The sequence below is a fragment of the Sturnus vulgaris genome, chromosome Z, assembly GCF_052056855.1.
Source record: "Sturnus vulgaris isolate bStuVul1 chromosome Z, bStuVul1.hap1, whole genome shotgun sequence".
Classification (NCBI taxonomy): Eukaryota; Metazoa; Chordata; class Aves; order Passeriformes; family Sturnidae; genus Sturnus; species Sturnus vulgaris.
This window is the reverse complement of record NC_142283.1, coordinates 874,528-888,199: the sequence shown is the minus strand read 5'-3', so window position 1 is coordinate 888,199 and position 13,672 is coordinate 874,528. Positions and strand designations below refer to the sequence as shown.

The following is a 13,672-nucleotide window of genomic DNA, read 5'->3' as shown; positions in this document are numbered from 1 at the left end:
TATATAACTAATATACTTAGTTCATAGAGTAGAAAAGGAAATGCTTCTTAAGTCTGTTGCCAAAATGTCCACATTAAACTGACAGCTTTGAGCTTTTATCCATAGTTAATTAAAACTCCTTAATTAATCCTTGGTTTTATTCATATCCACTCATCTTCCCCATTTAAAAATGTGCTCTGATTAATACAAACTGAACATACACCCCCTATCTCAGTTTCCACAGCAGCACCAACAACCCTAAAACATGACGTCTAACCACCATATTCTTTAGCAGCATTTTATTAAAAACAGTTACCTGTACAAATATAAAATTTCATTCCCCGTATTTGTTTTTTGCTGCAAGAAAAATATGTGAAGGGAGCTCAGGATGCACTCCTCCAGGAACACTGGTGGCTGCAGGAACTCTGAAGTTGGTTTCCTAATTTTTCTTTTTCATATCCACCATGTTTTTTAAGGCTGCAGTCTCCATTTAAAAATAGTAAGTCTGCCTTAAAGCAGGCAGGTACAATACAAAGAAAAGTTTACCCCCAGCTCATCAAGGTGTGGAAACACCACAGATTTTTTGAGCATTTTCTTTGAAAAATAAGTAAATAAACTAAGAAAGCTTCTCTTGCTCTCCAATTCTTCAGGGGTGTGTTTCCCCACAGGTTTCAGAGGAAGGGTGTGATTCTGTTAGTGAACATACTCAAGTGACCCAGCGTGTGTGACCCATCAGGTTAATGGCTGAGAATAACAACCACAACCACCAGCAGCTGCAGCCCAAGCTCGGCAGCCCTCAGGGCTGATCTGTAACTTCACCACCAGGCTGCTCAAGCTGGAACATAAGGAGGAATAAGTGCATTATTCCTGAAAGAAAAATGCAAAACCAAACTGGAATCTGAGAAGATTCTTTAAAGAACACCCACAATTCCTTTAATGAAACAGCCACTTGCTGTGTTCCTGTTGTTCCCAGCCTCACAGTGAGCCAGGCAGCGTTGGGAGGCGAACTGGGAAAATGAGGGGAGACAAAAAACCAACAATTCCTCCGCAGGCTGCGTGATCTTCTGGATCCTCTCTGGAGTGCAGCAGTGCAGGAGAACTGTTCGGGAGCCAGGAGGCCTTCAGAAAGTGACAACTTTGGGTCGTTTGGGCTGAGCCCTCTGCAGCGCCGGCGCGGCCGCGACGTCCTCGTGGTCAGCGCTCAGGCCGGGGGTCCAGCGCCCGACTGTCACCTGCTCTGCAGGGACACAAAAAGGACACAGCAGTGACAGGGCCAGCTCTGCCACCTGCACGGCCCGGCATCTGCCCCAGCAGGGCAGCACAGCCAGCACTGCCCACAGGGAATGTTACCCACTGAAGCCGGCCCGCTCTGCCCGAGGCAAAAGGGCGCCGCAGTGCCTGAACTCCTTTGCCAGCTCTCACCTGTCCTCCTGCACCTGAACACACTCTGCATAATGCTCACTTGTGTGGTCTCAAAGAGTATCACAACTCTTGCCAATGGTGTCACAGTTCCAATTAACTCGGCTGTTTTTAACCACCAGCACTAGTTTTGAAAGAAGTCCCTTAGGGAAATAAGCAGCACTTACAGTCCTCATTACGGATGTTAAAGTTACCAGGAAAAGATTGAGAAAATCTAGTTACAGGCTTCTAAAACATCAGTCACCCAAGTGGGTGCAGCCTCGCTACTTGCAGATGAGTTTGGGGGAATTTCAGAGCCTTCTGGTGTCATAAACTTCTGTCATACTAATTCCAACTGAATCTGACCCATTCTAAACAGGCAAAGCAGCCCACACCTAGAATCCTACATATGATCTCAGACCTAAAAGTATCATAAATATAGGATCAGATATAGAAAATGCCATATGTATTTCTTACATAAACTTCACTAAAGTGACTTATTATTAACTGGCACGCTAACTAAGTGTCATAGAAACAAAGTAGAAAAATGCACAGGTGTGTCTCCACTCCAGTAACATGGTTCATTCTTCAAACCCTTGTTTGATGCTTTGCCTCCTGCAGCACAGTGGGGTTTTGGGGAATCTAATTTAATTTTTCCACCCAGATGGAAAGCTGCAGAACACATAAGAAAGCAGTTCATTAGCTGTGAATCCAGCTGGACAGGTCTCCTTAGTCCCTGTCCTGGGTGCCTGACACACCTGCCTGCACACACCACCACCCTGCACCTGGCACTGGGCTTCAGCTCCACCACTTCACACTGAAATCTGCAAAAAGCAGCGGCCAGTTCTGCTGGACAGCTGCCAAACTGTGAACAGCAACACAAATACTGGCCAAAAAAAATACAGATTATTTCATACGGCCTTCAGATACACATAAGATGAAGTGTCTTTTCAAAAAAAACCAATTATCTTAGTTTTGCATTGCAACTTACTGCCTCCTCCACACCCTCCCTGAGTGTCCCAACAAAAAGTCACCTCTGCTGCTTCCAAGTTCTCTTCCCGAAGCCTTTTCCCTGACCACAGTCATGCAGAGCAGTAGCTGGACCCACACCCACCCCACACCCCCTGCAGCTCACCTGCATTCTGCTTCTCTGGGCAGTCTTTCTTGAAGTGCTCCACAGAGCCACAAAGTTTGCAGCCCCCACCTGTTCACACAGAAATTTGTTACTCATCTCAGAGGAAAAAAAACCACCAGAAAACACCCAAAAAACGCAACGCAACACCCTTCCCGTGTCTGTGAAGGACAGAGCTGTTTGGGATCGCCCTGCTCTGTACAGCATCACACACCACAAATTCCAGACACTGCCTACTGGCTATTTCTGATTTGCTGCAAGCTCTCTTTTTGAGAAACAGGCCGAATTCTGCTGAAATCCATACTCAAGGGAACTTCCAAAACTGACAGGGGCTCCTGAGAGGCAGGTAATCCACCTGAGGGTACTGAGATGTGAAATTCCACACAACACAAAATTACACAACACAAACACTTGAAAGCAAGCTGATTTTTGTTCCACTTTTAACTGTGCTGCAAAATCACCTTCTGGAGCTTGCCAAGACCCCACGTTTGTTCTGGGAAACACCACGAGACAGAATGCTGGTTGTTGTAGCCAATGGAGAAGTGAAACCTTCCAAGTCAGACCCGAATTCCCATTAAAGTTACCCAGAGTAAAGATACTCTCCCTTCAGTGGGTGCCTATTTTGCCACCTCCCAAATTATGAGAATGTCCTCACCACCTGCTGGGGTGCACATACATGTAAATACACACTGCCTACACTCACACAGGATTTTGTTCCCTTTGCACCACACTTTGCACCTCATCCCATCATTTCATACTAAACTTACACTTTAAACAGAAATCCCCAGCTAATTATTTGACAATGAACTCCACAGAATTACTCTGCTTTTACTGAAAGATACACAGGAATTCCTTTTAGCCACATTCTCATTCACTTGCAGTGTTCTGTATCAGGTAAGAAGGACATATAAATTTAATTTTACTAAATTAGTGGATCAGTACACTCACCTTCAGCATACAACCCCTTGGGATTATCCGGACACGACCTTGACAGATGCCCCATCTCACCACAGATGAAACATTTTGCATATGGAAACGGCCCTGCAAAATCCCACAGGGTTTATGATCCACATCAAAACCTTTGTGAAGCCACAGACTCAACACAGTGCAATGACAATATTTTAATCACTTCACGCTATAAATTACTGTCAAGCTCCTCGTTATCATACTGCAAAAGTTAAATTTCTAACCCACAAAGCCTCAGAGTCAGCAGTCAGATAATTTAGACCCGATCACTTCACAACACCACAAATTGCTGAGACCCACCAGCAGCCGGGTCCACCTTGGCCCTGCATTTGCTGAGGTCGTGCTCCGTGGATCCACAGCGGTAGCAGATCCCCGTCCCCATGTCTTGGCTCTCCAGCACTGCAGGACAATCTGCCACACCATGGCCAGGTTCTCTGCAGTGGAAGCACACCTGGGAAGAGGAAAATGCAGTGATTCTGTGAGTGGCACTCAAAACCTGGAAATCCCAGCCCCACAGGGCCTAAAGAGTAAACACAGTTTTGTCCCCAGGAAAAAGCAGCCAGGAAGAGACTTTGTGCTCTCTAAGATTTTGGCTCTTTGTGCCAACAAGCTTTGCTCTGTGCCATCAAACCACGTTGTTATGGGCACTTTTCTCCTTTAATCAGCAACACATAGTGTGATGAATCACACATGGAAATTACCTGAGTTATTTTCACCCAAGAACCAAGAGAGGGGCTGGGGACTCCTCAAAGGGGCAGGGGGAACAGTGCTGAGCCAGGAGAGCCAGGCTAAAGGCCCCGACTGGAGCTGAGAGCCATCTTTTCTTCCACCTTTTTTTGAAACATCCTTTTGTTCCAAACTTCACGTCTTTCACACTGTGCCTGTGGCAGGGGAGGGCTGAGCTCCTGCTGAGCCCCACAGCAGCACCAGCACAGGGAGAGGCACCTGTGCCTCCCACACGGGGCTCTCTTTTCACAGTGTTGTGGGAAATTGCAGGGGAAAATACAGCGGCTACTCCCTGGATGAGACCCTACACACACACCACAATCCAGGCAGGGCCAACAGGAGGATGGAGCGGGGCAGAGACCCCACAGCTCTGCCAAAATCCTCACAGAGGAAGGAACCTGGTGGTACCTCGCAGCTGATCAGCCACGGAGCAGCTGAGATGAAGGAGGATGTTCTGTTAGATCAGCAGCTGTGCTGAAATCCCTTTCTTTGAGCTGACCCCATGCTACCCCAGGGTTACCTCAGGTGCTGTCCTGAGTGACCCACTCCCAGGGTACGACCACCCCTAACTGAGATGTACGACTGAAGTCACTGAATCTCCACCTACATGTGAACAAAACAGTATAAACGTGAGTCAGGAACGGGGAGAAGTTTGGGAAGACTCCACCACAACCTGTGGGATCACCTGAACCTGTCTTTTCCGCACACAGGGCCACACTAGGGGAGCTGTGCTCTGTGTCACCTTTACTAGGAGTTAGAACTTGTCTGTGCAATGCTTTAATCAGATTGTTTTAGACACTTTAGCAGCCAGATGCTGTCAAGAGCATCCCTCCAGCCTTAACCCATCACATTTTATTACAAACCCTGTAACTGTGTGAGACTTCCAAGGGCGCTGACACCCTCCCCACATGTGACGGCTTTGAGAAAATAGGGAGATTTTTCCCTTTTTTCCCCGTGTCTGCGGGGCAGGCCTCACCATGGCGTTCTTCTTCCTCTCCTGCCTCCTCAGCCTCCTGCTCTCCCTCCGCCTGTCCTTCCTCCGCGCCTCCTCCTCCTCCTCCTCCCGGTCCTTGTGCCGCTCTCCGAACCCGTTCACGTCCTGGTTCTCGTACTCCTTTTTCCTCCTCCTGGCCCTCCTGGCCGCCCGGGGCGGCTCCGGCTCGTTGCTCAGCTGCTCCCAGGGGGTGGCGGGCAGAGCCCGGGCCTCGGGCGGGGCGTTCCGCCGGGCCCAGCGGGTCATGGCCCGGCACCGCCTGCGGAACCGGCCCCGGTACCGACACACGGAAAGGCTCCGGGCCCAGCACTGCCGGACCGCGCGCGGTGATGACGGCAGGGAAGAGGAGGAGGAGCGGCAGGAGGAAGAGGAGGAGCGGGAGGAGGGCCCGGGGCTGTGGGAAGGACGGCGCCGGGAGCGCGGAGGAGGCGATGTGTGAGGGGATTGAGGGGAGCCGGGCACGGCAGGGACACTTCCACTGTCCCCAGTGTCCAGCCTGGCCTTGGGCACTGCCAGGGATCCAGGGGCAGCCACAGCTGCTCTGGGCACCCTGTGCCAGCCCTGCCCACCCTGCCAGGGAACAATTCCCAATTCCCAAGATCCCATCCAGCCCTGCCCTCTGGCACTGGGAGCCATTCCCTGTGTGCTGTCCCTCCAGCCCTGGGCAATTGTCTCTCTCCATGGTTCCTGCAAGGCCACCCTGAGCTCAGCCCAAAGCTTCTCCTGTGCAGGTGAACATTCCCAGCTGTGCCAGCCTTTCCTCCCAGCAGAGCTGCTCCATCCTCTGCTCATCCTGGAGCCTCCTCTGCCCTGGCTCCAGCACCTCCAGCTCCTTCCTGCTACCAACGACCGTGTAAATATTGTAAATACTGTCTTTCACATTTATATATCAGCCTTTACAAGTCGTATTAATCATAATTGTTATAAATGAGAGACAAAAGTCTCGCTATTCAGCAAAACTTAGATTGCTTTATTTGGTATAGAAAGAGCAAGCAGCGCTGGGGAACGTGAGGGGTCACCGCCCACTCCCCACTCCACCCAGCCTTGGTTTGCAGCCTCTTCTTACACTGTGGGTTCTCGTTGTGCACAAATTCACAAAGCCTTTGGGTGATAATCAGTCACAGCCACCCGGTCCTTGTAGGTGACCACCAGAGAAGTTCTGGGAGTCTGGTTTTTGGGATAGGCAGTATTGATCAGACAAAGGCAGGAAGGGCTTTTTGGGAAGTCCGATTTCGCAAGCTGGCAGCCGATACAACTTATTTGAAAAACATAACATAACATATTATAATGTAACATAATACAACATAATATAACATCACAAGGTGATTTTAAACAGAATTATTTAATCAAATAATTTTCTGTATCTAGTGTCCATGCTTCACTTTAGAGCTTAGTATTCTGGTTTATACAAACCCTAATGCTTTTGTGATTAACACGAATCTTTTCTCAATTGTCACATGACGATTTTGTTACAGATTTGTAATCCCTTTTAACTGCTTTTTAATATAATCTCTCAGCTTTTGTATGCACCGTATAGCTTACATAAATAGTAATGTGATAAATGCTATAGCTTTCGCATAATATTAATATAGAGGCCATAGTCTCTATTGTTAAATATTAATTAATAAATAAATGCTTGCATTTCTGTAACTAACAAACAATAATGAAATAGATAATGTTAACCAAGAGTATTCGTAAAAATAGCTGAAATATCTATAAGATAACTTCAAGAGAACCAGACACATAACACTGAAAAAGCAAAGCAGGAATCTACCACTGACCCTCAATTATCAATAACTGTGAAACCACAGAGCAAGGGGGGCCTTGTGAGGAAATAAAACACAAGACTCTCAAAATCACATCTGCATTATAGCACATACTCTAGGAAGATGAAGTCAAATAAACTAAAATAAAAAATTCCCAGAACATAAAAACTCAAAGAAATGTTTGAATATGTGTAGCACCCATTAATACGCATTTAACCAATGCAAAGAAAAAGTAATATATAAGAATAGTTATAGTTAATGGTGTGCTTTTGTTTGCCAAAGCATCCCAGTGCTGGAAACTGTCCCTTTTATCCGTTATTAAACTCTTAAAAATTCTAAACTAGGGGTGACCTGAGCCAGGGTGGGTCCCCGGGGCGGCGCTCTTGGAGGAGGCCACTCAGCAGCCTAAACAAATATTTATCAGCCAAATAATGCTTTCCCCCCCTCCCCAAAGTCAGGCTGCTGCATCTTGTTTTTAGCATTTCACTTGATCCCCAATGACACTTCCTGGTTGATGTGGTGAAGGATTGTGCTTTATACCTACACTGTATAAAATATATACAGAATGTTACACTTTCTCTAGTAGCTGTCGCTCCCTAGCCTGCGTGTCCCTGGAGGAATTCGTGGGTTTTGCCGATTTTCCGGGGTTTTGAGCCCACTAGAGGGGAGTGTGCACAAAGCCTGCTTTAAACTGCACCGCTGCCAGGCGGGACCGGCAGCTTGTTCTAATTGTCCAAGAACAATTAGCGCTGGCTGCAGATAAAACTGACTGATGAACGAACGCCAGGAAATAAAACCAGAAGGGACCAGTATTTTAAAATTGAATTTATAAAATTAAAAGCGCCTCCTTTGCTGATGTGGTTACTTACAGCTCAACCACAGCATGAGGTCCTGGCTGCTCCTGCAGCTGGCTTTATTTTCTGCTGTGGTGAAGTCCTAAATGTGCTGTCCTATCTTTCCCAGCCTGAATTTTTATGTGTGTCTGTGTCTAGGCAGGATCAGCCCCCCTTAGGATCCAGCTTTGCAGGCAGTGGGAAAGAGTGATAACACCTTCCTGCTAAATCAGTCAGACAGCATTTACCTCAAATATCACTTGTATGGCAGAGGCCACACCTGCTTCAATTTGCCCTGGTCTGGGATTTGTTCCAGGTTGGAAGTTCCTGGGTTGGGAGCTCCCCTGTACCTGGGCACCAGGTGAGTTATGAGCAAGAGAGCAGCAGTGCAAATAATTGTAACATTTTATGTCGTTTTTTTCTAGATTTTCCGAAGAAACAGCAAATTATCTGAACACATCACCGTGTTCTTATGTTCATAATCCTCATACCCCAAAAAGGAGTTTTTATCTGCTGAAGGGGTACCAGAGGCTTTGGTTGTACACACACACAGCTGATGTTATCCTTGTTCACTCTTTTTTGCCTGTGTGGTTTGGGAAGTTAATACTACTTGGCAGAGTGTCAGGGTGACATTTTCCTGGTTGTTTTAATGTGAATATGAGCCTGGGGAGAGAAAGGAAAATTAGGCCCTGTTCCCTCTTAAATTCTGTTACATCTGCAATAATCTGAGTCTCCTGTGCAGGTGGTTCACTTTGATTTATTCTCCATAAGATCAAGAGATTGCTTGATTTACTGCTTTGCTTTCTCATCACTGTTAAATGATTACCTCTGCTATATTTGATCTTAAATATTTATGGATTTTTGACTGCTACAACCAGGGCAGCATCCCCCTCAGTGAGCCTGCTCAGCTGACCAGCTCTGGATGTCGTTTCCACCAGGCTGTGTTGCTCACAGCTGTGATTCCTTCAGGAATCTCACAAGAGCCTAAATGAGCTGCCCCACCACCTTCCGTTGCTGGATCAACTCAGATATTTATTGGTTTATATTCAGGCACATGTTTAAGTGCCTGGGTGAAGTGAAGCCTTTGAAGGTTAAGGCCACTGGTCAGTTATTTTATTTTTACTTTCTTAGTGAGTTTGGGGTTTTTTTTACACTGCAAAGCTGCTGTTTGTTATTCTTGTGTCAAAATGACAATCTGAGAAACGTGGCTCAAGTAGGAATGTTAGACATGCACTGTCAGGGTAGCACAAGAATTTCACCGGGTTTTAGTTTTGGTGGCTGCCTGCCCAACAAACTCTCCTTTCTCACAGGAGAATGTAATTTTTATTTTTTCAGAAATCCACAGTAAGTGAATGAATTTAAACTTGGTTTGCAGAGCACTTCACTTAAGCTCATGTCTTCAGATCACAGAGTTGTAATTTCTAGGGTTGAAGGCATGAAGGAACAAAGGAAGAATGAGTTACCCTCCTGTGTTTGGATACAATAGCCTTTCCTGCAGTATTGGCTGCACTTTGAGAAACTGCTGCATTTCACAGAGAAAAGGAGAAAGAACAGGCTGAAACAGCAGGCAGCAGCAGAGGTACAGATTCCTTGGGCAGAGGGATCACCAAGGGAGACTGCTCTAAGTCAGATTCTTACTTCAGATATTATAATTCCAATTCAGTCTTACTAACTTCTAATATTCCTCTCCTTCAAGAAAAGGATAAATTCCTCATTTCTATAGAAAAGGAGGGGGGAAAGGGTTTAAAAAAAAAAGTAGAGATGCCAGTAGTTCATGCAGTTATGGCCGAGTACCAGGTAGATTATCAGTAATTTCAAAGCCCAGTTGCTGGTTCAGAAAGCAGAGCAAAAAACTGGAGTCAGAGCTCAGACAGATACTTCTTAAAGGTGTAGACTAAAAACTTATAGCATTTTCAAACCAGAATAAACATGAGTTAAGAATTAACTGGCATAATTTGTTAACTTCTTTTTCCTTCATGCTGAGTCCACCTGAGTTCCCTGAGCAGTGGGTAGATTAAAAAAACCCACTTTCATTACCCATGTTTACTGATAGACTTATTACTGTAATATAACTGATACTTTCTCATTAGGAGCCCAGTATTTGTCTGTAATAATTTAGAGTGAATTAAAAATGTGCTGTCAGTCATCAGCAGTAGGCTTGGCAGTGGTAGGTGACTCTGTGCCCTCTGGGAAGATTTGGCTTGGTAGGACTTCTGTACCATAGTGCATTTTGGTGTTTCCCACAGGCATTTTTGCAGGCAAAAGGAGTGACTGTTTAAGTCTTTAAACTTTTAATTAAACCTTAGGCTGAAGGCAAACTGCAGGAGGCATTGCAGGAGAAAGATGAGCATGCAGGTCTTAAACTGCATTCCAGCGAGTCTTAATTAGTAAAGTAATTTTGCTTATAAATATTAGCTGTAACTCGTTCCTCACGTTATCTGCTCCCTTTTGGTTGTGATGTTTCCAGAGAAATGTTAATGTCAGGTGTGCATTGATCCTGTAGGAGTGACAGTCATGAGCCTGCTGTCAGTTTTTGCTGGGGCAGCCAAGGATTTCAGGTGTGAGGTGTCACAGGTGAGATCAGTTACAACTGTTGTAGCTACAGACTTTACAGACAGATTTGGGTTGGGAGGGACCCTAAATCCCACCCAGTGCCACCCCATCCACGGCAGGGACACTTCGTCTGTCCCCAGTGTCCAGCCTGGCCTTGGGCACTGCCAGGGATCCAGGGGCAGCCACAGCTGCTCTGGGCACCCTGTGCCAGCCCTGCCCACCCTGCCAGGGAACAATTCCTGTGTAACATCTCATCTAAAGTGCCCATTTTCTCTGGTCTTGTAATGGGAAATTCCTGCCCAGTTCTCACCCTGCATGAACTGCCTAATGGAGCACAGGGCTTTGATGGATTTGGCCTCTGATGGAGCTTGACCTGAGAGATTATTTCTGCTGATCCCTAGTTGCTTTGTCAAGGGCATTAGAGAAGTGCTTGAGGCATGACACATAGCTCCTGGGGCACTTAATCAAATACATTTCAAAGATTTATAGAGAATCAGTGTCTATCAGAAAGGAATTTTATTTGGCAAAAAGGGGTCTTGGCAGTCCAGTACTTGTGGCGTGGGGAAAATAAATATGAGAAACAAGAACCAGCATTTTATGTCAAGAGCTAGTGCACTAGCCCAGCTTTTGATTTTTTAATATTTCCTTGTTGGGTCATTATCTGCCATTATCTGTACGCTTTTCTTTCTTTGTGTGGGCACAGAACCTTTCAGGTTGTTTGTTTCCTGCTGCAGCCATTCTCCTGAGCATATCCACCTTCCAGCTGCCCCTGGAGGCACTGAGGGGCACAGACCCTGCTCCCCACACCTCAGCCCCACAGTGGGCTCCAAGCAAACAGAAAGCTATCCTCAGCATTGCCATGAGGGAGTGGGACTGAGCAAAGACATCCTGCATTGACTTAATAGGTGTGTCACTGTCCAAGTCTAATTTAAAATATTAACTGGTGATGTGGAATGAAGAATGAGAATACACCATTCATATGAAGCAGTTGAGTTGCTCTTGGTGGCTGTATAGAGGTCATGGAGAAAAGGTGACAGAAGTGGAAAATGTAGGTGACAACAAGCTTTTGCAAAATAATCCATGTGGGGAGGAGTATTTTGGTTGTGAAGGACATGCTTGGAGGCCAGCAACACAGAGAATGCTGTGTTTGGAGCAGAGCAGGGAGTGAGTCACACTTGGGTGTCCCTATTTTGTGCAGACTTGAAATTCCCTGCCTGGTCAGAGCACAGGATGGCCAGGGCATGGCTCAGGGTTATTTGCTCATCTCAGGCTCTTTGCAGTGACAGATTCAGCCAGGGATCACACTTTGTGTAGGCTGGAGGTCTGCAGGTATCCTATCCCAAAACCTGCCAATCCCCCCCAGCCGCAGTGTGGATCACATTATTTAGAACCTTGTTCCCTGAGTTTTGGGTGTCTCTGGGTCTGTTCCAACATTTGACCACCTCTGTAGGGCAAAAGGCCTCTCTGATAGGTAACAGGAATTCCCCATGTCCTGGGTCTGTTGCCTCCTGTCCTGTCACTCTGCATCCCTGTCTGAGTGTGCAGCCGAGGCCGTGCCCAGCAGTGTGTGCTCTATCCCAGCTGTTCACCCAGCTGTTGCAGTGTTCTTTATCTTGCCCACAGCCCATCCTCCCTCCAGGAGATCTCTCCTGTTCATGGCCATGCAGTCCCAGGGCAGGGCTGATCAAATTCCATCATCCCATGGGGAGATGCTCCAGCCAGGGCAGGAGCCGAGCATTTCCTACCCAGATCAAAGGGGAGATTTGGAACAGCAGAGCAGCCTTTTCCCACTGGATCCCAGAGGAAAACCAGAGCCTTGCACATCATCCCTGCAGCTTTGGAGGAAAAGTGCACCTTGTGCAGGAGCCCTGCTCCAGCAGAACCACATCTGGCACTGCAGGAGGATGCAGCCACCATGGAATGGGACTGCACCAACCCTGCCTGACTGACGGGGGCACCTTGGATTCTCCCTCTGCCCCTGCTCTGGGTTTGTTCTCTGCAATGCTGCATTGCTATTGGCATTGTCCTGGCAAAGAACTGCTATTCCTATTCCCATATCCTTGCCTGAGAGCCCCTTAATTTCTAAATTATAATAATTTGGAGGGAGGAGGTTTACATTGTCCATTTCAAGAGAGGCTTCTGCCTTTCTTGGCAGACACCTGTCTTTCAAACCAAGACAGCCTCCAAGGAGAGTCTTGAGCCTGGTTTCCCCTGATGCAGACAGTGGTGGACATCACAGAGATATCCTCTTAGCATTCTCCTCCCAGGCTGTGCCTCTGCTGAACCCCATGAGGCTTCCAGCAGCCCACTCCCACTGTGAAATGCTCTCTGAGGAGCAGCCCTGCTCTCCAGCTTTTATCTAGTACCATCACTGGACTAAGAGATGCACCTCCAGGATGTTGTTAAGGGCACTGAAACAGAGTCCACAGCCCCACACCAGCCCCTCAGGAATGCTGTCAGCAAGTGTCAGCCTGCTGGACATCATGCTGCTGCCCATCAGCAGGCTTGCAAATCAGCAGGAAAAAGCAAAATACAGGCTCAAATCTGAGGACACTTGGCCCACAGTTGGATTTTGTGTTGAGCTGAGAGTTTTGGAGAGCTAACAGTGAATTCTTTCCAGTTTTGCTTATTTGCCTTCTATGTAAAATCAGCAAAAGTCTTCCTCCCCCAGAATTACTATTATTAACCACCATTTGGAAAGATAGCAGCAAAATGCTAGGGAATGTGCCCAGCATAGATGAGGAAGTGACAGTAATCACATGGAAGCTCCAGCCTCCGTTACATTCAGCAGCTCTCCTTCTGAGCCAGCACACCATGCTGCTGATTTTCAAGAGCAGCTAATTCACCATCTAGCTCTCAATTAGCTTCCAATTGTGGCTTTTAAAGTCTGTAGCCAGTTATGGGCCAGCTAATCCAGCCACAGCTCTGCAGATATGACTCACCCAGGGACCTTCCTGTGTTCTGGCTGTGAAACACTCTGTTTCCATATGCAAAACAGAAGCAATCAGTGGGATTGTGAGCGCTTGCTGGCTTTTTCCTTTCTGCTGTGCTGCTGAGCACATGGGAGCAGGGTGAGCGTGGAGATGTCCCTCGTGTGGCAGCACGTCCTCAGGCACTTTGGGAGGGACCGCTGAGCCAGACCCCATTGCCTTGGGGGCTGAGAGCTGCAGGAGGGGGCTGCAGCAGGCTCTGCTGGGCACCTTTAGTGGGATGCAGAATATCAGCAAACTGATTTGCCTGATGGTTTTTGGGCCAGTTTGCTGCAGCCCAAAGGGCACAGGGCAGAATTGAGCAGGGTGCTTATGGGAGGCATTGTAAATATGTC

At 47.2% G+C, this 13,672-nt stretch overlaps 1 protein-coding gene across 2 annotated transcripts; it reads right to left on the bottom strand.

The window, feature by feature from the left end:
- Positions 1-263: 263 nt before the first annotated feature.
- On the bottom strand, positions 264-5,528 carry ZCCHC9 (zinc finger CCHC-type containing 9). 2 transcript variants are annotated; one of them, XM_088157324.1, is made up of 5 exons: positions 5,178-5,527; positions 3,776-3,926; positions 3,458-3,550; positions 2,513-2,581; positions 264-1,216 (listed from the first exon to the last, which is right to left on the bottom strand). In XM_088157324.1, exons 1-5 carry the CDS (start codon positions 5,439-5,441, stop codon positions 1,101-1,103), a joined length of 693 nt encoding a protein of 230 aa, XP_088013450.1. In that variant the 5' UTR covers positions 5,442-5,527; the 3' UTR covers positions 264-1,100. The 2 variants fall into 2 exon arrangements, with proteins under 2 accessions (XP_088013450.1, XP_088013451.1); XM_088157325.1 differs by having other exon boundaries at positions 1,032-1,211; positions 5,178-5,528.
- Between the last annotated feature and the right edge of the window lie 8,144 nt (positions 5,529-13,672).

What these genes read in the sequence shown, in the direction of transcription:
- ZCCHC9 (XM_088157324.1), bottom strand. Translation starts at nt 5,441, where the DNA reads ATGACCCGCTGGGCCCGGCGGAACGCCCCGCCCGAGGCCCGGGCTCTG. An exon ending in CAAGGTGGACCCGGCTGCTG is followed by an intron (nt 3,551 to 3,775) that starts GTGGGTCTCAGC and finishes GGGATTTTGCAG; the next exon opens with GGCCGTTTCCATATGCAAAA. An exon ending in CCCAGAGAAGCAGAATGCAG is followed by an intron (nt 1,217 to 2,512) that starts GTGAGCTGCAGG and finishes GTGTCCCTGCAG; the next exon opens with AGCAGGTGACAGTCGGGCGC.